At 43.2% G+C, this 26,049-nt stretch overlaps 1 protein-coding gene across 1 annotated transcript in view; it reads left to right on the top strand.

The window, feature by feature from the left end:
* Positions 1 to 25,678, top strand: part of LOC124796029 (carboxypeptidase B-like) — a 75,677-nt gene extending 49,999 nt beyond the window's left edge. The window contains exon 7 of the mRNA XM_047260114.1: positions 25,488 to 25,678. Within this exon, the coding sequence (XP_047116070.1) occupies positions 25,488 to 25,678 (191 nt within the window). The remainder of the gene's footprint in view (positions 1 to 25,487) is intronic.
* Positions 25,679 to 26,049: the final 371 nt, after the last annotated feature.

The following is a 26,049-nucleotide window of genomic DNA, read 5'->3' as shown; positions in this document are numbered from 1 at the left end:
CTGGGGCGAGTGCTATCCCGTATCTCGAGACCTGCCTTGTGGTGGCGCTCGGTCTGCGATCACACAGTGGCGACACGCGGGTCCGACATGTACTAAATGGACCGCGGCCGATTTAAGCTACCACCTAGCAAGTGTGGTGTCTGGCGGTGACACCACATTCCTCCCCCGCAAATCGGCGAACGGTCGTGTTATAAGGCTTCCGCCCGCCGTGGGGAGGACCCCATGTTGACGTATGCGAGGAGGTGGGGAGCCTAACAACAGGCGAGGCTGTGCCACCCGCACCCGGCCATTCGGTCCGAGGGGAGCTAGGAAACGCCTGAAAACCTAGTCCAGGGTGCACGTCAACATGCGGTGTATGCGCCCGTAAGGAGACAGGAGGGGCCGAAGGGTCGACCTCCATTGCGTCGGGGTACCCGACGCGCGATGACATCATGTGGTCCGGAGCGGGCAAGAGTTCCATGGCTGAGGACGGCTGGTCACGGGAAGCGATCGGCGGCGCGTGACCCAGGGAGGCGCTTGGCGGCTGCAGCGAAGCGGCGTATGCGGGCGGCGCCGGCGGGAGAACAGGCGGCGGCGGCGGCGGCTGCGGCGGCGCGTCACCATGGGGCAAAATGGAAGGCATCGTCGGTAACACCTGGGGATGAGGCGAGCCAGTAGATGGGTCCCCAGGGCGCTGACCGGACGGCACCGTCGCTGAAAGCAGACGGGGAGCGGCAGAACCCGTGCGACGATAGAGGCGCAGCTGATTGAGATGCCGACGCACCTCACCAGAGGCCCCCAAAACCAAATAAATCGAGCGGCCGAGGCAGCGAGGAATGCGCCCTGCGAGCCAACGCCGTGAACCTCGATAGTTGCGATGGAATACAACGTCGCCTGGAGCAAAAGCAGGAGTCTGTCGCTGTACAGGGACCTGATGCAGCGGGTGCAGCAAAGACATCAAGGTTCGATGAGGACGACCGTGGAGCAACTCAGCCGGCGAGCGACCATCTCGGGGCTGCGAGCGATACGAAGACAAAAAGAGCAACAACGTGTCCTCCCGAGAATGCGATTCTTTCAACTGCAACATCTGTGACTTGAAAGTCCGGACCAATCGTTCAGTGGCACCGTTTGACTGAGGCGAAAACGGCGCGGATGTCAGATGTTGAATACCATTGGCCTGGCAGAATGACTGAAATTCTGCCGACATGAATTGTGGGCCATTGTCGGAAACAATAGTCTGCGGAAGACCTTCAATGCAAAAGATAGCAGACAACGCTTGGATGGTGGCAGAGGACGTCGTGGAAGACATCCGGACAAAAAAAGGAAAATTACTGAAGGCATCTACCAGAACCAACCATCGAGCATTCCAGAATGGACCAGCAAAATCGATGTGCAAGCGTTGCCAAGGGGAAGTGGCTTTTGGCCATGCAAAGACTTTCCGCGGCGGTGCGGATTGTTGTTCGGCACACGCCATGCAAGAAGAACACATATTCGTAATCGCAGCATCGATTCCGAACCAAGTACAGTGCTGACGAGCAAGTTGTTTCGTTCGCACTATACCCAAATGTCCTTGGTGAAGAAGCCGTAAGACAGAGGACTGTAACGAACGTGGGACCACGACTCTGGACTGATCATTATCAGAACGCAACAACAAAACACCACGTCGAACAAAAAGTCTCTCCTTATGAGCAAAAAATCGGCGAACCAACGGATCCTCGATCCGTGACTTTGACAAAGGCCATTGCGTAGCAACAAAACGCAAAACGGTAGCAAGGACCGGGTCAGCAGCTGTGGCTGTAGCTACACGACGAAAATGAATCGGAAACGATTCGACCACTTCATCGGTTTCCGCATCAATGAACATGCAAGCAAGTTCGGAAGAATCGAATGCTTTATCCTCAGCAACAGGCAAACGGGACAATGCATCGGCGTTTCCGTGCTTAGCAGTGGACCGATACAAGATATCGTAGCGGTACTGCGAGAGGAAAATAGACCAGCGAATGAATTTCTGCGCTGTACGTGGAGGTACAGGCTTGTTCGGATGAAAAAGCGACGTCAAAGGTTTGTGGTCTGTGATGATGGTAAAGTGACGACCATACAAGAAATCATGGAACTTAGTAACACCAAACACGAGAGCCAAAGCTTCTTTCTCTATCTGGGAATAATTTCTTTGCGCAGACGAGAGCAATTTGGACGCAAAGGCAATAGGGCGATCATGCGAGCCAACTTTGTGCGCAAGCACAGCACCGATCCCGAAATCCGATGCATCTACCATCAACAAAAGGGGTTTCTGGGGATCGAATGGCGTAAGGCAAGTATGAGAAAGCAACGCCGATTGCAACTGGCGAAAGGCGCGTTCGCATTCCGTCGTCCAGACGAACGGAACACCTGTACGGCGTAAGCGATGAAGCGGAGCTGAAAGGGAAGAGGCATTGCGCACATTCACTCACACCTTGTGATTCTAAATCCTTTAACGGTCGTGCGACCGCATCACGCAATGCGTGGGGAACATTGCGCGCTCGGAAAAATTTCGGTTGCGCGTGGACTTTCAGTTCCAAATGTGCTTCATAGTTCTTAGCGCAACCAAGGTCCGGTGCAAAAATGTCTGCAAATTCTTTACACAGACGAGAAACACTGTCTGAAGGCACAGTCTGATTCACTGATAGGACCTGATTTACAATAGACATGTTAAACAATTGAAATAAATCTAAACCAAACAAGTTCACTGCAGTAGAAGAATGAAGAACGTAAAATGACACAAGTTTTGTTTGTCCCTTGTATGTTGCAAGAAGGCTGCACTGTCCTAACACAGGGATCTGCTGTCCTGAATAACGTTTTAACTGAACATTTGCGGCACGCAACGGAGGTTTGCCCAGTTGTTTGTACGTGTCATGATTGAGCAATGAAACTGCAGCTCCGGTATCGAGCTGGAATGGTATCACTTTGCCATTAAAGTCCAAATCTACAAAAAGTTTATTGTCCTGCTGACGACAAGAGCGACTGTTTTGTGCAATTTGAACAGACACTGGTACAGAATCACTTGCCAATTGACGTGATTTCCGGCGACGTCGACGCACACTTTTTGTGGGACGAACACAGTCACTGTTAGAGAAAGAGGCACTGGGCGGAGTGGAATTAACTACATGAATGTCCATGGGCGAAGGTCCACGAGCCTGAGTATTCTTGGTTTGATTCCGGCGCGAAGCAAAGGGCCTGGAATGATTAAGAGTGTCTGATCTGAGCTTTTTCTGGCAAACAGTTTGAACATGTCCTTTCTTATTACAGAAAAAGCAAATAGCTTGGCGTGATGGGCAATTTTCACGCGAATGTCTAGTAGCACACCGCGGGCATGATTTCACTGCATTTGTATGCTGGCGCGGCACACCTGGTTTAGAGCGTGGCGGCAGCTGCGTTGGTGTGCGCGAGGGCAGTTGACCGGGCCGTGCAGCGCGCCCGGCAGGCTGGTTAATGTTACACACGGCTGGCGAAGTTGCAAATGAGTCCTGAGCACAGTCAAGTGTGTCTTGCCTATCCAATATGTCTATCACTTGCTGAAGGGAGGGATTAACTAGTTTCAAAATCTGTTCCCGTATGCGAACATCAGAAACGTTCTGTGCAATTGCATCGCGTACCGTAGTATCTGAATAAGGAAGGCCACAGTCACATTCAAACGCACAATCCCTAGTAAGGCCTTGCAAAGTTGCAACCCACCCCCTATTAGTTTGACCGGCCGTACGTTTTGTACAAAAGAGCGTATACCTTTTTGCAAGTACATTAACTGTTTCTTTGAAATAGGCGTCCAATGCCAACAAAATTTCTTCGTAGGACAGAGTTGCTACGTCGCGTCGGGGAAACAATTTCACTATCACACGGTAGGTGGACACACCGACACATGACAATAAGTGAGGCTGCCGCTCGTTACCTTGAATTCTGTAGGCGGCGAGATGAAATCCAAACTGGCGTGACCACTCGGTCCAGGTCTCGTGCTGTGCATCAAAATTGCGAAACTGCGGTGCAACTGCACGTTGTGGCTGCGGGAGCGATGAAGCAGCGGCCGCCGCATCGGTTTGAATGGCACGTTGACCCTGGACGAGCTGTCCAAGGGCATCCAATAACGCCTGCGTCTGCTGATTCTGCAAGCGATAAAATTCGGACAGTACATCGGGAGATTGTGGCGAAGCCATGACACAAATAAATCAGAGCAAGTTACTATCAAAATGACTGCAACGTGGGCGCGTCACCAATACTCGGCGCCAATGATGTGTTGGTAAATGTGCCAACACCTTGCAGATAGAGGAGGCCGAAATGGAAGCTATCTAACGCAGACGGGCGTGAATTCTGGAACAGGATAAGTATTGAATGCTAATAAGAAAAGTATGCAGCTCCTCGAATACTTAACTTTTATTTATCCTTGTTGTGAATACAGCATTCCGGATGAGACATTTCATACTATAACTATCAAACTATCACTTGCTATGTAAGGCTAATGGCGCCTTGCTAGGTCGTAGCCATGGACTTAGCTGAAGGCTATTCTAACTGTCTCTCGGCAAATGAGAGAAAGGCTTCGTCAGTGTAGTCGCTAGCAAAGTCGTCGTACAACTGGGGCGAGTGCTATCCCGTATCTCGAGACCTGCCTTGTGGTGGCGCTCGGTCTGCGATCACACAGTGGCGACACGCGGGTCCGACATGTACTAAATGGACCGCGGCCGATTTAAGCTACCACCTAGCAAGTGTGGTGTCTGGGGTGACACCACAAAAGGTATGCTTTATTGGTGTTTCCTTTATTATCTGTCATTGGCTGAAATAGCTGTTTTCTATTGGTCTTTATATTAATCCACCCCATTGGAGGAGACGGACGAATAGCGAACAGGTGATGGCTGTGACGTCACACTGTTTCCATGCTGTCCAGAAGCCGGCTGCGGCGTGCCATTGCTTTGTGTGCTCGCGACCACTACTGCGGCTCTCCGCGTGTCTGCATGGGCCGCCACGGCTCTGCCGCCGCTCCGTAGCCCTGCTTTTGCAGGCAGCCAAGACCTCGGAAGCTTATACCCGTCCTCTCTATTCATGTTGGCGGGTCTTTTGGCTATTTCTATTGCCTCTATAATCTTTCTTTTGAAAGTGAGAGGCGAGTGCGGGAAACCAATATTTTTTCAAGAAGCCCGCGTCCTGTCGAAACAGCCTCTCACTTTCAAAAGAAAGATTAGAGAGGCAATAGAAATAGCCAAAAGACCCTCCAACATGAATAGAGAGGACGGGTATAAGCTTCCGAGGTCTTGGCTGCCTGCAATAGCAGGGCTACGGAGCGGCGGCAGAGCCGTGGCGGCCCTTGCAGACACGCGGAGAGCCGCAGTAGTGGTCGCGAGCACACAAAGCAATGGCACGCCGCAGCCGGCTTCTGGACAGCATGGAAACAGTGTGACGTCACAGCCATCACCTGTTCGCTATTCGTCCGTCTCCTCCAATGGCGTGGATTAATATAAAGACCAATAGAAAACAGCTATTTCAGCCAATGACAGATAATAAAGGAAACACCAATAAACCATACCTTTCACCCCTCCTCCTCCTCCTATTACAGCCAATCAAGTAACGACACGGTTTTCTCATCCAGCTATTTAAGGAACCAAGTGTGTTCGTTTAGCAGTTAACGTAAGGCCCTGATGAAGGCTAGCTGCAACGCTGGCCGAAACGTTGGCGCATTTTAAATTATGACGATGCGGTCTGATACCCTGATGAATTTTATTGAAGAATGAGTTGAATGTTATAAGAGAAAATCGTTCGCATATCTCTGACTGTGGATTGCATTTGCCGGTACTGTTGTTACTAATATTGTAGGGTGGCAACTTTCACAGGTGGCTCCAAGGGACCAAAACAAGAAACAAGTGGCCAGTAAACATGATCTCTAAAATGCATACCTTTTGAGCTATGAGCACTTGTTCATCTTCGCTACTATAAAACATCTCATCTATTGAAATACTTCCAAAAAATGTTTATTTACGACATAGGGCTACCTACAAGTATCAAAACAAATAAAATATATTCGTCACAATGGACAAACTTTTGGTTATAAGGATCAGCAGACTGAAAACCAATCCGTAGGTTTTGATAAATTTACTAGAATTCAACAAAGACTTCTGCAACACTTCTGGTACTAAAGAGTAAAAGATGGCTAAGATTTAAAAGCGGTAAGCACGTCTATGAAGCAGATAGTTAAACAGTAAATGCCATATAATTTTCAAAAGTAAGAAAGAGCGCTATTCTGTGATGCAGACGCAGCAGTTTGTTCAAAATTTATCAAGGCATATGAGTGAAACCATTAATGTACAAAATTTGAAAATAACAAGAAATTAGACACGTCTCTGAAGCAGGCAGAGCAGAATGTTGCTAAAAATATTTTAGAGAAAAATAAGTTATTGAAACGTCCCTCATCGTCAGTTTCCGTAGCGTCTGGTGAAGCTCAGAAGCAGCCGTGTCCACAGTATTGCTCCGTAGACTCCCTCCCACACCTTTGTCGGCGGGTCTGTATAATTTTAGGTCCTGTTACACCTACGCTATAAAGCCACATTAGGGTCCTCAGTCTCGCTTAGACCCAATAGACAGGGGTAAAACGCTCTCTTCCTCTATACCACCATTCAATCCTCTGAATCCATCTGACTACCTTCAAAAGCACACACGTCCGACCACTAGACTGGACAACGAGCACTGAAATCCGTCACCACACCGTCACCAGTTGGGTTCTCCCGTCTCTTCTGCAAACAACACAGGAATACAGTCTGTAGTCACAATGGGTTAGTACGTACACGAGAACATCCACACTTCTAATTTTTATTGAAGAAAATCTCAATTTATTCTTCTTCTGATAACCCTCGCTTTGTTCGATACATTATGCCTGCAGCCAACCAGTTGCTCCACACTCTTTTAGACAACCTATTCGTAAAAAGTCTGTGTACGGTCGCTACCATCAACATCCACCGCCAAAACAGTCAATAGACTGAGATGTTTCCCACGCCCGCGCAAGGGAACATACTTCACAACACTTTAGGAACCTTCCATACACTGAAAAAAACCTTACTGACTTTTGACTACGAACTTCCGTAATACAACTTCACACCACCTCTGGCCAGAGGTCGCAATTCGCCTCCTACACTCTATCAGAGCCACCGAAAGACTCCGATTTTTCGTGAGCTTTTTATAGCCCACCCCATGAACCATGGACCTTGCCGTTGGTGGGGAGGCTTGCGTGCCTCAACGATATAGATAGCCGTACCGTAGGTGCAACCACAACGGAGGGGTATCTGTTGAGAGGCCAGACAAACGTGTGGTTCCTGAAGAGGGACAGCAGCCTTTTCAGTAGTTGCAGGGGCAACAGTCTGGATGATTGACTGATCTGGCCCTGTAACATTAACCAAGACGGCCTTGCTGTTTTGGTACTGCGAACGGATGAAAGCAAGGGGAAGCTAAGGCCGTAAAATTTCCCGAGGGTATGCAGCTTTACTGTATAATTAAATGATGATGGCGTCCTCTTAGGTAAAATATTCCGGAAGTAAAATAGTCCCCCATTCGGATCTCCGGGCGGGGACTACTCAAGAGGACGTCGTTATCAAGAGAAAGAAAACTGGCGTTCTACGGATCGGAGCGTGGAATGTCAGATCCCTTAATCGGGCAGGTAGGTTAGAAAATTTAAAAAGGGAAATGGATGGGTTAAAGTTAGATATAGTGGGAATTAGTGAAGTTCGGTGGCAGGAGGAACAAGACTTTTGGTCAGGCGAATACAGGATCATAAATACAAAATCAAATAGGGGTAATGTAGGAGTAGCTTTAATAATGAATAGGAAAATAGGAGTGCGGGTAACCTACTACAAACAGCATAGTGAACGCATTATTGTGGCCAAGATAGACACGAAGCCCAGTCCTACTACAGTAGACAAAGTTTATATGCCAACTAGCTCTGCAGATGATGAAGAAATTGAGGAAATGTATGATGAGATAAAAGAAATTATTCAGGTAGTGAAGGGCGACGAAAATTTAATAGTCATGGGTGACTGGAATTCGACAGTAGGAAAAGGAAGAGAGGGAAACGTAGTAGGTGAATATGGATTGGGGCTAAGAAATGAAAGAGGAAGCCGCCTGATAGAATTTTGCACAGAGCATAACTTAATCATAGGTAACACTTGGTTCAAGAATCATGAAAGCAGGTTGTATACATGGAAGAACCCTGGAGATTCTAAAAGGTTTCAGATAGATTATATAATGGTAAGACAGAGATTTAGGAACCAGATTTTAAATTGTAAGACATTTTCAGGGTCAGTTGTGGACTCTGACCACAATCTATTGGTTATGAACTGTAGATTAAAACTGAAGAAACTGCAAAAAGGTGGGAATTTAAGGAGATGGGACCTGGATAAACTGAAAGAACCAGAGATTGTACAGAGTTTCAGGGAAAGCATAAGGGAACAATTGACAGGAATGGGGGAAAGAAATACAGTAGAAGAAGAATAGGTAGCTTTGAGGAATGAAATAGTGAAGGCAGCAAAGGATCAAGTAGGTAAAAAGACGAGGGCTAGTAGAAATCTTTGGGTAACAGAAGAGATACTGAATTTACTTGATGAAAGGAGAAAATACAAAAATGCGGTATGTGAAGCAGGCAAAAAGGAATACAAACGTCTCAAAAATGAGATCGACAGGAAGTGCAAAATGGCTAAGAAGGGATGGCTAGAGGACAAATGTAAGGATGTAGAGGCTTATCTCACTAGGGGTAAGATAGATACTGCCTACAGGAAAATTAAAGAGACCTTTGGAGAAAAGAGAACCACTTGCATGAATATCAAGAGCTCAGACGGAAACCCAGTTCTAAGCAAAGAAGGGAAAGCAGAAAGGTGGAAGGAGTATATAGAGCGTCTATACAGGGGCGATGTTCTTGAAGACATTATTATGGAAATGGAAGAGGAGGTAGATGAAAATGAAATGGGAGAAATGATACTGCGTGAAGAGTTTGACAGAGCACTGAAAGACCTAAGTCGAAACATTCCATTAGAACTACTGACAGCCTTGGGGGAGCCAGACCTAACAAAACTCTACCATCTGGTGAGTAAGATTTATGAGACAGGCGAAATTCCCTCAGACTTCAAGAAGAATGTAGTAATTCCAATCCCAAAGAAAGCAGGTGTTGACAGATGTGACAATTACCGAACTATCAGTTTAATAAGTCACAGCTGCAAAATACTAACACGAATTCTTTACAGGCGACTGGAAAAACTGGTAGAAGCTGGCCTCGGGGAAGATCAGTTTGGATTCCGTAGAAATGTTGGAACACGTGAGGCAATACTGACCCTACGACTTATCTTGGAAGCTAGATTAAGGAAAGGCAAACCTACGTTCCTAGCATTTGCAGACTTAGAGAAAGCGTTTGATAATGTTGACTGGAAAACTCTCTTTCAAATTCTGAAGGTGGCAGGGGTAAAATACAGGGAGCGAAAGGATATTTACAATTTGTACAGAAACCTGATGGCAGTTATAAGAGTTCTTTCTTCTTCTCCCACTCTTATTATTCCCTCTTGGTTATTGTACATATTGTATATTACTTGTCTTTCTCTGTAGCTTACCCCTATTTTTCTGAGACTTTCGAACATCTTGCACCATTTTACATCACGGTTGCTATTTTCACGTCGACAGATACTATGAACGTGACTTGATTTTTCTTCAGCCTTGCTTCCATTATCAACCACAGCGTCAGAAGTCAGAACTGCCCCTCTGGTGGCTTTGCCTTTCCTAAAGCCAAACTGTTCATTATGTAACACATCCTCAGTTTTCTTTACCGTTCTTATGTATATTATTCTTGTCGCCAGCTTGGATACGTGAACTGTTAAGCTGATTGTGTGACGCTTCTCGCACTTATCGGCTCTTGCAGTCTTTGGAATTGGGTAGATGATGTTTCTCCGACATTCTGAGTCTAATACCGAATCCCCCATTTTTTCTGTGCCGACTCCTTCCGGAGTACAAGATACTTAAATTTACTAATACAAGCACCAACAGTGCAAAGTGAGATTTACAATCAAATGGGCGTTAGGCCTAATGACATTCAGGATGCTAAACCCCCTCAATGCTTTGGCCAGTATACGATCTGTAGAATGAGAGGTAAGGACGTCAAATGATTGATGGTGACAGTACATAAGTCAGGTCAGTACCGCGTGCAATCACGAACACATGGTTCGTTATCTGACGATGAGACATCTGTGCTTGCCAAGGGAGGAAATTTTGCTGTTAGTCCGCGTTTTGTGCCCATGGAAGAAATTATAGCCAGTGTAGAAGCAGGAATTCGCAGTGTGGATTCTGTAACAGCTGAAGAAATCCGTATAGAAACAGTAAGAATATTAGCCAATGCAAAACCGCCGAAAAGTAATATAACTGTGGGTGAGAGAAGAGCTTTAAAACTCCTGAATGACGACGATAGTATTTTGGTTCTCCCAGCTGACAAAGGAAGCGCAACGGTGGTTATGGATGTGGCCGACTATCGGAGTAAAATTACTGATCTACTGGATCCGCAAGCATATAGGAAGCTGAATAAGGACCCCACTAACAGCGTTCTCAGAACTGTGTCGCGGTTAATAAAAAAGTCCTCCATTGAAGAGAGTGTACAGAAAGGTCTCTGCAGTTCAGTTGCGCTACCACCAAGGCTTTATGGATTGCCCAAAATTCATAAAGAAAATGTGCCGTTAAGACCGATACTAAGTGCCATTGGTTCGCCCACCTACTCGTTAGCCAAGTTTTTGACTACGCTGCTAAAACCACATGTGGGCCGTTCGGACTCTTATATAAAGAATTCGACACATTTCATCAGCAGATTGAATGGCATAGCGGTCCAGCCGGAGGACATGTTGGTCAGCTTCGATGTGGTATCGCTGTTTACCATGGTTCCACTTAATGATGTGTTGGAACAGTTGGATCGAATTTTTCGTGCCGATATTTCAGAACTGTTTAAGTGTTGTTTGACGATCACATACTTCAAGTGGAATGAACAGTTTTATGAGCAAACGGATGGCGTGGCTATGGGAAGCCCCCTAAGTCCCGTAATTGCAAACTTCTTTATGGAGAAATTCGAAGAACAGGCCTTAGGTACTGCCAGCAAAAAACCAAATGTATGGTTCCGATACGTGGATGACACGTTTGTGCTGTGGAGACATGGTAGGGAGAAACTAAGCCGGTTCCACGAACATCTGAACAGTATAAACTCGAGAATTCAGTTTACAATGGAGGAGGAGGAGGTAGACGGCAAATTACATTTCCTCGATGTGCTTGTTTTTAGAAGCGAAAATGGTAGTTTGGGCCACTCAGTATACCGCAAACCCACGCACACGGTCCGTTATTTGCACCGGGATTCGAACCACCACCCACAACAGAAGCGGGGTGTTATCAAGACGTTAGCGGACAGAGCTAGAAATATTTGTGAACCTGAGTTGCTCGACGCTGAGATGGAACATCTCCACAATGCACTAATGAACAACGGATATTCGTCCGCCGAAATAAAACGTGCGTTGAGGCAGCCACGCAGAAATCATACTGACGTACAGGCTACTGCAAAATCTAAGGTTTTCCTGCCGTTTGTTAAAAATGTAACGGAAAGAATAGGGAGGATCTTGACGAAGCGGAATATTACCGTAATTTACAAGCCCACCAGGAAGATACAGGAATACCTTAAGCCTGCCAAGGACGCTCGCAAACCACTGGAAAAAACTGGAGTGTATAGGATCCCATGCAGCTGTGGTGATGTTTATGTGGGTACCACTAAAAGAACTGTTTCTAAACGTTTGGAAGCGCATAAGGGAAATTGTAGAAGAGGAGAAACGGAACGATCAGCTGTTGCGGAACATGCTTTCCAGCCAGGGAACTACAATATTCGTTTCGAGGAGACGCAAGTACTAGCGACCACAAGCGGATATTACGAAAGGCTCTACAGGGAGGCAATCGAAATTGCTAAACACCCAAATAACTTTAACCGGTGTGAAATTAAACGGTATATGGATGCCGATGTTAAAGAAGATGTGTACCACCCGTCCACTACTGGGTGATGGCAACGGCCATCGACGGCGACGGACAGCGGCCAATTGCACTGACGTTTTCAAAACACGTGACGTCACGCCGCGGCGTGCGAGCGCGCGGACACGGAATTTAGCGGCAGTCAGTAGCGAGCCGGTGTGTTGGACCTTCCATTAAGCTACGGACCCTCTTGAAGATGTCTCCCGCAGTCGGAGACGAAACGTTGGGAATCGACACAGAATTCATCAACCGACCATGGCATAACAGCCCGGATAATTATAATGGACATAATCCTCCGTGTCAGCATCCCTCCATGAAGACAATACTGAGGGCAGAAAGGGGAGAGTGTCATGTGAAGTTACAGACGTTTGATTGTCGTTATTATCATTTATTTATGTTACGATATTTACCAAGACCGTGCTCTGCGTCGTACGACTAGCCGTACACTTTATAGAACGTATTTCTTAACACGTACAGGTAACATTTTAAATGAGGATGTTCAGTAATACCTTTAATCAATTTTGGCAATTTATTCCACAGTTTTATTTCGTGGCAGAAAGAGTCTTATGTGTATTCTCTCTAGTAAAATGTAAGTTTGGTCTGGATCTTGTTCCATAGCCATCCACAAAGCTGTTTGTGCAATAATTGTCAATGTTATTTTGACGTGCACAACTGAGTGGTAAATTTACTCGCATGTATGGGTGTTCAAAAAAATGGCTCTGAGCACTATGGGATTTAAGAGCTGTGGTCATCAGTCCCCTAGAACTTAGAACTACTTAAACATAACTAACCGAAGGACATCACACACATCCATGCCCGAGGCAGGATTCGAACCTGCGACCGTAGCGGTCGCACGGTTCCGGACTGCGCGCCCAGAACCGCGATGTATGGGTGTTGTTAACAACCTACAGTGTTTTGAACAGATCTTCGCTATCTGCTCGACTACCAGTTCTGGTTATTATTATTATGGCCCTTTTTCTTTGTCTGAAAACAGTGTTCGTATTTCGCGCATTTGCTCTCCAAAAAAGAATTCCATAGCGAAGAACTGAGCATATATGTGAGCAGTGTGCAACTAAAAGCCGCTGCCTCTTACACACTGATGAGAGAATTCTAAGGGCGTATCATGTTGATGACATTCTGTTAGCAAATATCTCACATAACTTCAACTGAGAATAAATGTTCTCTCCTACAAGTTTTGTCTTTGTTACACACTCTATAGATTTGCCATTACGTTTAATTTAACAGTCTCATTTTCTTTCTTAAAAATGAATTTCATGGCATTTATTTGCCTTTTGTTCAATGTCACTTCGGTGTGCATTGACAAATTGTAAACTCCCTAGAATTTTCCACTTGCTTTCGCTACGAGGGCTTCTCTTATTTTCTCAGTGCTAATTTTATTGCTGTCATCAGGAAATAGAATTTTCACCTTGACTGGCAGTATTGGGAAAGTCGTTGCTGTACATTAATAACAGTATTTCTTCTAATATGCTAACCTGAGGAACTCATATTAACGTATTTTGCTTCTGTTAAGTCTTTTACTAAAGGTTTAGCTTATTTTAAGTATGTGTTATTTCTACTTTATGTATGTGACTGGTAGCTATGGTCGGTACCACTCGTTAGCTACACCTCTTAGTTCTAATGGTTTCTTTAATAGAATCTTGTGTTTAACAGTATCAAAAGCCACAAGAATATCGAGAAATATGCCTGTGACTCACTTATCTTTGAGAAGAGTATCAAGTACCGCTTTAGTGAATTCTATTTCAGTTGGTGCTATACTTGTATCACTTTCGTAACCACACTGTTATTAATGTAGAACGTTGTATTTATTCGAGTAATTAAATAATCTCTTTTATAAATGAGCATTATTTTCAAGAATGATCACATCAGAGGAATTGATCGGTAGTTTTCTAAGTCTTCAGCATTAGCATGCTTTAGCAGAAGCTCAGTTCTCGCCTGTTTTAAATACTCTGAAAATTTTTGCGTGGTGCTAATGACTCATTGACCATTTTTGTTAAAAGAGCTTATAGACTCTGCTTGCAGCATACATACTCGTACTTCATCAAAGTCCACAAATTTTGCAACAACTGCTCGAAATTAACGTGGTCCTACAATAGCGTAAAACTTCTCTGATTTATTTTATGAGAATAATATGGGGTTATACGAGCAATGATGTACAGAGCATAATTTTCTACTAAAAATCACCCATAAAATACTTGAAAATGGCCTCAGACCGAAATTGTACAATCGCACATGAAATAAAGAGAGTGGTAGCTGAAGGCATCATGAAATCGTTCAAAAAATTCGTCGCAGCTTCAGATTCTGTCGCATTGAAAATTAAGTCTAAAGACTTTATTTTTTAGGTTTTCTACAGCTTTACTCACTTCGTGTGCTGTGACTGACCGCTGCTCTTAATTCTCAATTATTTATAGGGCTTATAATAGTTTTTCGGAATTTTTGTTATTCATTTGGTGTAATACTTAAAATACACATTCACACAGTTTACTAGATGGCGGGTATTATTTCTTACTTTATCTCCCTCTCTTATTATGTAGCTGAGAGTGGGCCAAAACCTGCCTGTTAACTTATATCTCATGAAAATCTGACTTCTTCTATTTTTTTTTGTAGAATGAGATTTTTAATATTATGTGCATGTTAAAAATGTGTGATACTCATGTATAATGTGTTTATAAGTGGTTTAATTTTTGTGATTTTTTTCCTGTCGTTTACCCCACAGATGGGGTAAAACAGAAACCCATAAGATTTAAATATAAAAAGTAAGTTCCAAAATTTTACCAAAAAAAAACCTGTACAAATGAAATTTTAAAAAGTGACGAGACATTTATCAATATGAAATAAGAAATTAACACTACATGAGGTTATATTTAAGTTTTAAGGACACAAGTTACAAACGAAATTTTAATCTTCTTCGACACAATTTGTACAAGCCTCGTGGGCCCATTCCTTACAGTTCAACCGCTGAATTCACCCTCCCTGTCCTTTGAGCTACAATATAATTCACTGAAGAACATGCAGGCCTCTTCTTCATTCAAGTCGTCGTCATCTTTATCGACGTTAATTTTCACTTTCTTTTCTTTTACCTTGCTATTTTCAGATTTTGTTTGGAGCTTAGACTGAAAATAAGGCTTTCTCTTTGGATATCTTTTACTTTTAGTATCTTTTTCCAGTGCTCCATTGTTTTTAGCTTTCATTCTTACTTCTTTAATTTTCCATTGCTCTTCTTTTTTCTTCTCCTCTGTCTCCAGTTTTGATTTTTAAGGTGAGGATGTGAGGATGACTGTCTTTCCTTTTTTCCTTCCATTGTTCTTGTGAACCCTCCTATTCTTGTGGGGGTGCCATTAGTAATTTGGATGATATTAGAAATTCTCCTGTTTCTTCCAATGGTATTTTTCGTAGGCCCGGATGAAGTATGTGGTGAACGTGCTGCTCCAGAAATGAAGGCTGGTTCCCTTCTTCATTTCATGCTTCAGAAGTTGAATACCGAAATCATGTAGCATTAGGTATCACAGATGTAAATGGCTGAAGACGATTGTCATCAGGTATTCCAGAATCCAGACTCAGGAAGATTGCAGAGCCCTGGGACTGTGCAGAACCTAGTGCAGTGTTCGATGATTTAAGATAGAATTTACAAAATTTTTAGGTGTGTCCATTGATGAGAGGTTAAACTGGAAGCAACACATTGATGGTCTGCTGAAACGTCTGAGTTCAGCTACGTATGCTATTAGGGTTATAGCAAATTTTAGTGATAAGAATCTCCGTAAATTAGCTTATTATGCCTACTTTCATTCACTGCTTTCGTATGGCATCATATTCTGGGGTAATTCATCGTTGAGTAGAAAAGTATTCATTGCTCAAAAACGTGTAATCAGAATAATTGCTGGAGCCCACCCACGGTCATCCTGCAGACATCTATTTAAGGATCTAGGGATCCTCACAGTAACCTCACAGTATATATATTCACTTATGAAATTTGTTGGTAATAATCCAACCCAGTTCAAAAGTAATAGCAGTGTGCATAGCTATAACACCAGGAGAAAGGATGATCTTCACTATGCAGGGTTAAATCTGACTTTGGCACAGAAAGGGGTAAATTATGCCGCCACAAAAGTCTTTGGTCACCTACCAAACAGCATCAAAAGCCTGACAGATAGCAAACTAACATTTAAAAATAAATTAAAAGAATTTCTAGATGATAACTCCTTCTACTCATTGGCTGAATTTTTAGATAAAAATTAAGGAAAAAAAAACACATGCAATATTTTGTATAATGTAATATCTTGTACAGACATCTTTTATTAACCTGACACGTTCCACATCATTACGAAGTATCGTATTCATGATCTATGGAACAAGTATTAATCTAATCTAATCTAATCTAATGTAATCTGTTGATGTAAATGGCTGACAGTTTGTAGAATCCAATTCTTCTGGCCTATAAGTAGTTTCACATTGAACATACAGGTAATCAGGGAACACGTTTGTATTGAATGGCTGTATTCCGGTCTTCTCGAAGCCGTTTATGGGAATCTGTATTAGAGCAGCTCTTGTAAAAGCCCTATTCACAATGTTAATGATTTGGTAGATGGTGATGCAACGTCCAGGATTCCCAATTAACCACTGCCTAGCTTCTTGCTCCGTACTATGCATTCAAAGGGGCCATCTATGGGTTGAACGAGGTGTGTGATTCATGTCCGTCAAAATTATCAAAACTGATTTTTCCAGTGAAGGGTTAGGATATTCGACGAATTTCTTAAGCCGGATTTGAAAAGTGTCCTTATTGATTCACCCCAAGTCATGATAACAAGCGAACCATCATGGAGGAGCATCATTCGTTAACAGCGGACTTTCCTTCATCCTGGGAAATACAAACATTGGCGGCATATGCTTCCCAGATAAATCATACATGTTCCTGAAGCAACAAGTACACCACGTTTTGCAGAAGATAAACATCCACCTTGTTTTTTTTTTTTTTTTTCTCGGAAGGCTAACACCTTTCAAGGTTTGTTTGGGACTGTGAGAATCCCTGTCTCATCCGCATTGTACGCATCGTTTGGTTTAATTTTGGACTTCGTATAAATTGACTCCAAAAGATCAAAAAATTTCCCGATGTCAGCTCAATTAAAACCTTTAACTCAAGCTAAGTAACCTTAGTTTTAATTCAGTATGTCTGTTAACGAAACCGCAGTAACAGTCTTTACCTTCCATTTTTTCGACTCTGTTAAAGGTATGATTTATGATATTTTTCTATGCTAAATCAAATGCCAGTTGGCGTAGATTAGAAATTGTAAGGCCAAACAGTCTCTCTCATAAATAATACGTACTCAACTATTTCCTTTTCTTGAGCTTCGGAAAACACAGTATCATAGCGACCTAATCGCTTTTCAGATGCCAGGTCGGACCTCATTTCATTATTTTACGCTTTTTTCACCCGGAAAATCATGGTTGTTCTAGGTATGTTGAAGGATTCACATGGTGCAATGTATCCCATCAATCCTTCAAGGACTGCATTCACTGCCTTCTTCATTTCTTGTTGTGACAAACTCTGCCGAGTTGTTCCTCAGCGAGTAGTTCCTCACCATATCTGAAATGAAATTGCAGGTGCGTTAGATTTAGGAACATAAAAATTCCACAACAGTATTTGCCGTGAGTATTAAAAAATTGAAGAAGTTGCTTTGTTAATTTGAAGAGAACTTTCTACTTGCGTTAGGCCCTACTAAAAACACCAATTTCCTGCGGCTTTAACCTTTTTGTGTAACAAGTAAAACAGTTTTGTGTTAAATAAAAAGTAAAAATTTGGGCAAAGCCTTTTTATTTCGTGTTAACTTCCATCCCCATTTAGAGTAAATTTAATGAAACACTTAAGATTACTAATTCAGAGTTTTAATTATTTTATAAAGTCGTATAATAGAACACTGAATTGAGTGGTATTACACTGTACGGCAAAACCGATCTTCGATCTACGGATTTGCCCCACAGTACACAACGAAACAAATATGGCGATTTAAAGTTATTGAGCAACAGTTGGTAGGCTATCTTTACTTTTTTTTTTTGGTCATCAGTCTACTGGCTGGTTTGATGCGGCCCGCCACGAATTCCTTTCCATTGCTAACCTCTTCATCTCAGAGTAGCACTTGCAACCTACGTCCTCAATTATTTGCTTGCTTTATTTGCTGGTACCATGGAAGTCATTCCCTCATGTCTTAGCAGATGTCCTATCATCCTGTCCCTTCTCCTTATCAGTGTTTTCCACATATTCCTTTCCTCTCCGGTTCTGCGTAGAACCTCCTCATTCCTTACCTTATCAGTCCACCTAATTTTCAACATTCGTCTATAGCACCACATCTCAAATGGTTCGATTCTCTTCTGTTCCGGTTTTCCCACAGTCCATGTTTCACTACCATACAATGCAGTACTCCAGACGTACATCCTCAGAAATTTCTTCCTCAAATTAAGGCCGGTATTTGATATTAGTAGACTTCTCTTGGCCAGAAATGCCATTTTTGGCATAGCGAGTCTGCTTTTGATGTCCTCCTTGCTCCGTCCGTCATTGGTTATTTTACTGCCTAGGTAGCAGAATTCCTTAACTTCATTGACTTCGTGACCATCAATCCTGATGTTAAATTTCTCACTGTTCTCATTTCTACTACTTATCATTACCTTCGTCTTTCTCCGATTTACTCTCAAACCATACTGTGTACCCATTAGACTGTTCATTCCGTTCAGCAGATCATTTAATTCTTCTTCACTTTCACTCAGGATAGCAATGTCTTCAGCGAATCGTATCGTTGATATCCTTTCACCTTGTATTTTAATTCCACTCCTGAACCTTTCCTTTATTTCCGTCATTGCTTCCTCGATGTACAGATTGAAGATTAGGGGCGAAAGGCTACAGCCTTGTCTTACACCCTTCTTAATACGAGCACTTCGTTCTTGATCGTCCACTCTTATTATTCCCTCTTGGTTGTTGTACATATTGTATATGACCCGTCTCTCCCTATAGCTTACCCCTACTTTTTTCAGAATCTCGAACAGCTTGCACCATTTTATATTGTCGAACGCTTTTTCCAGGTCGACAAATCCTATGAAAGTGTCTTGATTTTTCTTTAGCCTTGCTTCCATTATTAGCCGTAACGTCAGAATTGCCTCTCTCGTCCCTTTACTTTTCCTAAAGCCAAACTGATCGTCACCTAGCGCATTCTCAAGTTTCTTTTCCATTCTTCTGTATATTATTCTTGTAAGCAGCTTCGATGCATGAGCTGTTAAGCTGATTGTGCGATAATTTTCGCACTTGTCAGCTCTTGCCGTCATCGGAATTGTGTGGATGACGCTTTTCCGAAAGTCAGATGGTATATCGCCGGATTCATATATTCTACACACCAACGTGAATAGTCGTTTTGTTGCCACTTCCCCCAATGATTTTAGAAATTCTGATGGAATGTTATCTATCCCTTCTGCCTTATTTGACCGTAAGTCCTCCAAAGCTCTTTTAAATTCCGATTCTAATACTGGATCCCCTATCCCTTCTAAATCGACTCCTGTTTCTTCTTGTATCACATCAGACAAATCTTCACCCTCATAGAGGCTTTCAATGTATTCTTTCCACCTATCTGCTCTCTCCTCTGCATTTAACAGTGGAATTCCCGTTGCACTCTTAATGTTACCACCGTTGCTTTTAATGTCACCAAAGGTTGTTTTGACTTTCCTGTATGCTGAGTCTGTCCTTCCGGCAATCATATCTTTTTCGATGTATTCACATTTTTCCTGCAGCCATTTCGTCTTAGCTCCCCTGCACTTCCTATTTATTTCATTCCTCAGCGACTTGTATTTCTGTATTCCTGATTTTCCCGGAACCTGTTTGTACTTCCTCCTTTCATCAATCAGCTGAAGTATTTCTTCTGTTACCCATGGTTTCTTCGCAGCTACCTTCTTTGTACCTATGTTTTCCTTCCAAACTTCTGTGATGCCCCTTTTTAGAGATGTTCATTCCTCTTCAACTGTACTGCCTACTGCGCTATTCCTTATTGCTGTATCTATAGCGTCAGAGAACTTCAAACGTATCTCGTCATTCCTTAGTACTTCCGTATCCCACTTCTTTGCGTATTGATTCTTCCTGACTAATGTATTGAACTTCAGCCTACTCTTCATCACTACTATATTGTGATCTGAGTCTATATCTGCTCCTGAGTACGCCTTACAATCCAGTATCTGATTTCGGAATCTCTGTCTGACCATGATGTAATCTAATTGAAATCTTCCCGTATCTCCCGGCCTTTTCCAAGTATACCTCCTCCTCTTGTGATTCTTGAACAGGGTATTCGCTATTACTAGCTGAAACTTGTTACAGAACTCAATTAGTCTTTCTCCTCTTTCATTCCTTGTCCCAAGCCCATATTCTCCTGTAACCTTTTCTTCTACTCCTTCCCCTACAACTGCGTTCCAGTCGCCCATGACTATTAGATTTTCGTCCCCCTTTACATACTGCATCACCCTTTCAATATCCTCATACACTTTCTCTATCTGTTCATCTTCAGCTTGCGACGTCGGCATGTATACCCGAACTATCGTTGTCTGTGTTGGTCTGCTGTCGATTCTGGTTAGAACAACCCGGTCACTGAACTGTTCACAGTAACACACCCTCTGCCCTACCTTCCTATTCATAACGAACCCTACACCTGTTATACCATTTTCTGCTACTGTTGATATTACCCGATACTCATCTGACCAGAAATCCTTGTCTTCCTTCCACTTCACTTCACTGACCCCTACTATATCTAGATTGAGCCTTTGCATTTCCCTTTTCAGATTTACTAGTTTCCCTACCACGTTCAAGCTTCTGACATTACACGCCCCGACTCGTAGAACGTTATCCTTTCGTTGATTATTCAATCTTTTTCTCATGGTAACCTCCCCCTTGGCAGTCCCCTCCCGGAGATCCGAATGGGGGACTATTCCAGAATCTTTTGCCAATGGAGAGATCATCATGACACTTCTTCGATTACAGGCCACATGGCCTGTGGATACACGTTACGTGTCTTTAATCCAGTGGTTTCCATTGCCTTCTGCATCCTCATGTCGTTGATCATTGCTGATTCTTCCGCCTTTAGGGGCAATTTCCCACCCCTAGGACAAGAGAGTGCCCTGAACCTCTATCCTCCACCCTCTTTGACAAGGCCGTTGGCAGAATGAGGCTGACTTCTTATGCCGGAAGTCTTCGGCCGCCAATGCTGATTATTTATAAAAATTTAGGCTGTGGTGGGGATCGAACCCGGGACCGAAGACGTTTTGATTATGAATCAAAGACGCTACCCCTACACCACGGGTCCACATCTTTACTACAAAAACATAACTAAACTCACTGAATAAAAATACTTTCTTGCCGAGCTAGGTGACGCTGTGGTTAACACACTGGACTGTCATGCGGGAGGACGACTGTTCAAACCCGTGTCCAGCCATCCTGATTTAGATTTTCCGTGATTTCCCTAAATCTCTTCAGACAAATGCCGGGATGAATGCTTTGAAAGGGCACAGCTTTCCGATGGAAACGATGACCTCGCTGCTTGGCCCGCTCCTCCCAAATCCCAAATCAACCAACCAACCATACTTATTCCCTAATAGTAAATCAGATTGGCGTATTAATTCTCAAAACCATAGACAAAGTTTGTGCAACTTGGAAAAGAAATTGTCTAAAACTCAAAAAATTCACACAATCCAAACAATGGCCAGTATGCAAACGAAACCAATTTCGAACTTCTCATAATCGCTGACTTCAGTGCTTCATAATGTTGTCGCCCGATAGCTGCACCTGACAGGTAATCTTCTAGGGGTCGGTTTGGTCTGCTCAGTCAGTATTGTCCCACTCTCCCCTGTTTATCACTCTCTGTTTCCTGTTTCATGACATCACAGACCGCTTTGCATTTGATGTTTGCAGTGTATATGATTTCATCATCAAATAACTTTTTTTACAGCAATCAGCATCTTATACATATTTTTGTACCTATGATAGAAATTTAAGAACTCTGGTTCATTGCGGCGACTTTTATGGAACTAAGGTACTTAAGGGTTGTGAGGACTTCCTAATATCTGCCATTATCAAATGGTTCAAATGGCTCTGAGCACTATGGGACTCAACTGCTGAGGTCATTAGTCCCCTAGAACTTAGAACTAGTTAAACCCAACTAACCTAAGGACATCACAAACATCCATGCCCGAGGCAGGATTCGAACCTGCGACCGTAGCGGTCTTGCGGTTCCAGACTGCAGCGCCTTTAACCGCACGGCCACTTCGGCCGGCTCTGCCATTATCAATTTGCTTTTTAATATACTGGTAGTGACTTCACAATTACATTAGTTTTTTTGTATAATTTACCCCATCTTTGGTTTGATAGTTCTCTTTAAAAACCTTAATTTTGATTTCTGAGAAACATCTTTTGGAAGTCTATAGTTGGGGATATTTCTCCATATCCTATTTTACTGTATTTGCAGTGTATATGATTTCATCATTCATGGTCTGAGAGTCCAAGATCTTTTCCAGCTACATCTCACTCTTCCCTGCCGATATTTGTGGTCACATTGTCGATAACGGATGCAGTCATTGTGACATACCTTATCGCACTATTGACCAAAAGGGACATGGTCTACCATGCTGCCACCATATCTGCTAATGACAACACGGGGTGGGACTAGAGGTATCCAGTGGCGTGCGCAGCATTTGGCTACGGAGCGTATTTAAACTGTTTAGTCAACTAGGTACTCACAACAGTGCTGCAGTGCAAGTGGTGTTGACACAAAGCAGAGTAATGGCAACCATAAACAAAGCAAACAATTGCATTATATCTACAACAACAGTTACGAAGTTGAAATTTCGTCAGAAATGAAGCCAAGGAATTTCGCAGAGTGAGAAAGAAGTGACAGATGCAATATTAGCGTTTCTGTAAGATGAGTCAGTGGAATGTGGTGTCTCCTATACGGTCGATTGTGCGGACAGTGTAATGAGGAATACAGCGATGACAGTACGAGTATGTGCTTAACAAGTGAAAGTGGTATGGAAACAGGTGAAAGGTAAAAAGAAGCATCGCTGTCCAAGGAGCGGGAACTAAACATAATTACCTACATGGAACATCATCCGCAGCGCGGTAAAAAAAGGAAAAGGAAAAAAAAAACATTATACATAGATTTTGAATAATTACGCAGAAATGTGACTGTGTAGCGCATAAGGAAAACTACGGATATTGAAGGAAGCCATGGGAGACTTGTTACAAAAATTGGTGTTTGTGCTTTTCAAGGATGCTCCATATAATTTATAAAATGTTCCTGATAGTCACCTATTACGTTATGCACTCAAACTGTGCATGATATTAGTTGCAGTGTATGGCTGCGTAACTTCAAACAGTGCCACAGAATTGGAAGACGTAAGATAACCAAATTTCAAACAAAGCGTCAACTTGACGATGTACCGCAAACAGCGGAATCGGCCCGAAAATTTGTAGATGAGATAAACAAAGGTATTCCATCGTTCAGTAAGGAATTTGTTTTCAGCTCCACCCATTCCGGATCTGAAGAGCAAATGCATATGAGAGGAACCCTGGAAATCACGGGTACAAAGAGAGTTGTATAAACACCAACTAACATTAGTGTCTTAACGCATTCGTGTACAATTATGCCGACTGTTAATCTCGATGGTAAGTTGGCTGGAACGTTGTTTCTGTGCTGCGTGAAGTTGGAAGTACTATGCCCCCTGCTGCCCTTTTAAGTGTGCGAGGTATAGGAAGGGCAGTAAGAGAACTACAGCAACGGTATGAGCAGCGCGTTTGGCCAATAGCTGGTCAAAATACTTGCTTTTTCTTGATTCCTGGTCTGCGTATAAAAATTATGTCGCTGTAGAGGAAACTATCACTTCTGCAAGGCGTTTGGCACTGCAATTCATGTCATCTGGAATGACCGGACAAATTCAGACTCTGGATGGTTGCTTTTTCCGTGCCTGTAACATATTACCACACTATCTGCAGCTACGCCCTAAATGATAGCCTAAAGGATAGCCAGTTTCTGCCGGCCAGGGTGGCCGAGCGGTTCTAGGCGGTTCAGTCTGGAACCGCGCGTCTACTACGGTCGCAGGTTCGAATCCTGCCTCGGGCATGGATGTGTGTGATGTCCTTAGGTTAGTTAGGTTTAAGTAGTTCTATGTTCTAGTGCTCAGAGCCATTTGAAACATTTTTGATAGCCAGTTTCACAATAACCTCTACGACAAACAGTTTCGCATTCCATCAGTTTTCATCGCCCCGTTACACCAATACGATTCTATGTGCATTGTTTGAGAGTGGATACCCAGCTGACCACCCAGCACAGTTTGTAAACTGCCAAGAAGTTCGCCTTCGATCTTGATGGTGCGAGCCTTTGTCATCACGTTGGCGCGCCATTTTTCATTCGGTGTTGATGGTCCAAGTTAATGGTTTGTTTTGAACATTTCTTGACTGTCGACGATGTCCCTTTTGTTAAGTGTAACGCATACATCTCATAGAAAGCTGATCTCTGCACCTCCCGGACACTCATTTTCTGTCACCCTCCTGATGCACATGGTAAGTCATCAGCAGCTAATAGTTTTCCTGTCATAATTGTTCACGTAACAATTTCAATTGAGCCTTACTAATGATTGCGCTGAAGGGGTTCATTGTCAGCTGAAGTGTGCTGCACATTTCCTGCTCCAAGTCCTACCTGAGACTCCTTTCCACTTATCTGTGGCAGTGGTTGATACATGTCTTTAGTGTTGGTCATAAAACTATCATACTGAGTTCTCTTTCTCCCTGACTGCCAACTACAGACAATCCTCCTCTCCTCCGTCTCCCTTGATCCTGATGAATTCTCTCCTTGCTTCCTCTAAATATGCCTGAAGGCAGCAGATTTTACCAGCCAGTCACGCAATCAAAATGTTCCTCCTGCGTACTCCCACCAGCTCAGCATGGATTGTTGTAGTGTTGTTCCATCTGTAATGTAGAAACGAATTGCAACGATAATACACTTTATCAAAGCCCTGTGCCATTTTGTTTTGCAGCTCTAGCGGTATGCTATAGCACTAAGGCGCGGGAATTTCAAAGTGTACCATGAGTACAGACATGTACTTTCAAATAAAAAGAAAATGCAACTTTATTTTTTGGAAGCGATAATTAAACTTTATGCCTACCTTTGTGTTGATGCTCTCTGTTTGCGAGTGAAAAAAATTACTAATAGTATGCAGTGGCTTACGGAATATGTATATAGGCGTAGATCAAGAAGCAGTTGTGAATGAAGGCCGATTTATCACTTAATTGTCGAACCTGACAATCCCAAGAGGCTTCTAATCTTTAAGAATTTGTTGTTTTTTTCTTAATTTCTAAGATTTCGTTCTCTGTTCTTGTAGACTGACGTATATGTGTGGATAATAAGAAAGATGTGTGTTTCTAACCGTTTGGACGACCCCTGTTTTCACAGACGCAGCGTCTGGCGTGAGCAACGACTGGGTGAAAGGTGTGCCCGGAGTGAACCTCTCCTTCGGCATTGAACTGCCTGGTGGCGGAGACACAGGTTTCGACCCTCCAGCATCCGACATCCTCAGCATTGTGACACCATTCTTTGAAGCAATTCGTGTTTTCGGACAATATGTTGCTGACAACTACGGATAAAAAAAGACTGCGTGCTGAAGCAGCGTCTATAACTGAGACTTGATGCTTTATAATAAATACTATTTCGTGAATCATATTCTCATAGTCATTGTAAGGGTAAATAATAAAACCATTCGTACCTTTCGTCACCTCGCCCACAGTTTAATACATTCTTTGAGGCGCCATAGTAAGCAAACTACGTAAATTTATATGAACATCATTTATCTCATGGGCCTAAGATTGTGGTTGCTAAGTTAACTGCTATATCTATTCGCCATACAACACACACTAACGCTATATTAACACCCACCTACGTATTTCGTGAGCTACGTCATCATTATCTGTCTGACAATACTTAATCAGTCAGAACTATTTGTAATTAGTGGACAAAT

Source organism: Schistocerca piceifrons, chromosome 4 (assembly GCF_021461385.2).
Source record: "Schistocerca piceifrons isolate TAMUIC-IGC-003096 chromosome 4, iqSchPice1.1, whole genome shotgun sequence".
NCBI lineage: Eukaryota > Metazoa > Arthropoda > Insecta > Orthoptera > Acrididae > Schistocerca > Schistocerca piceifrons.
This window is presented reverse-complemented; position numbering and strand designations above follow the sequence as displayed.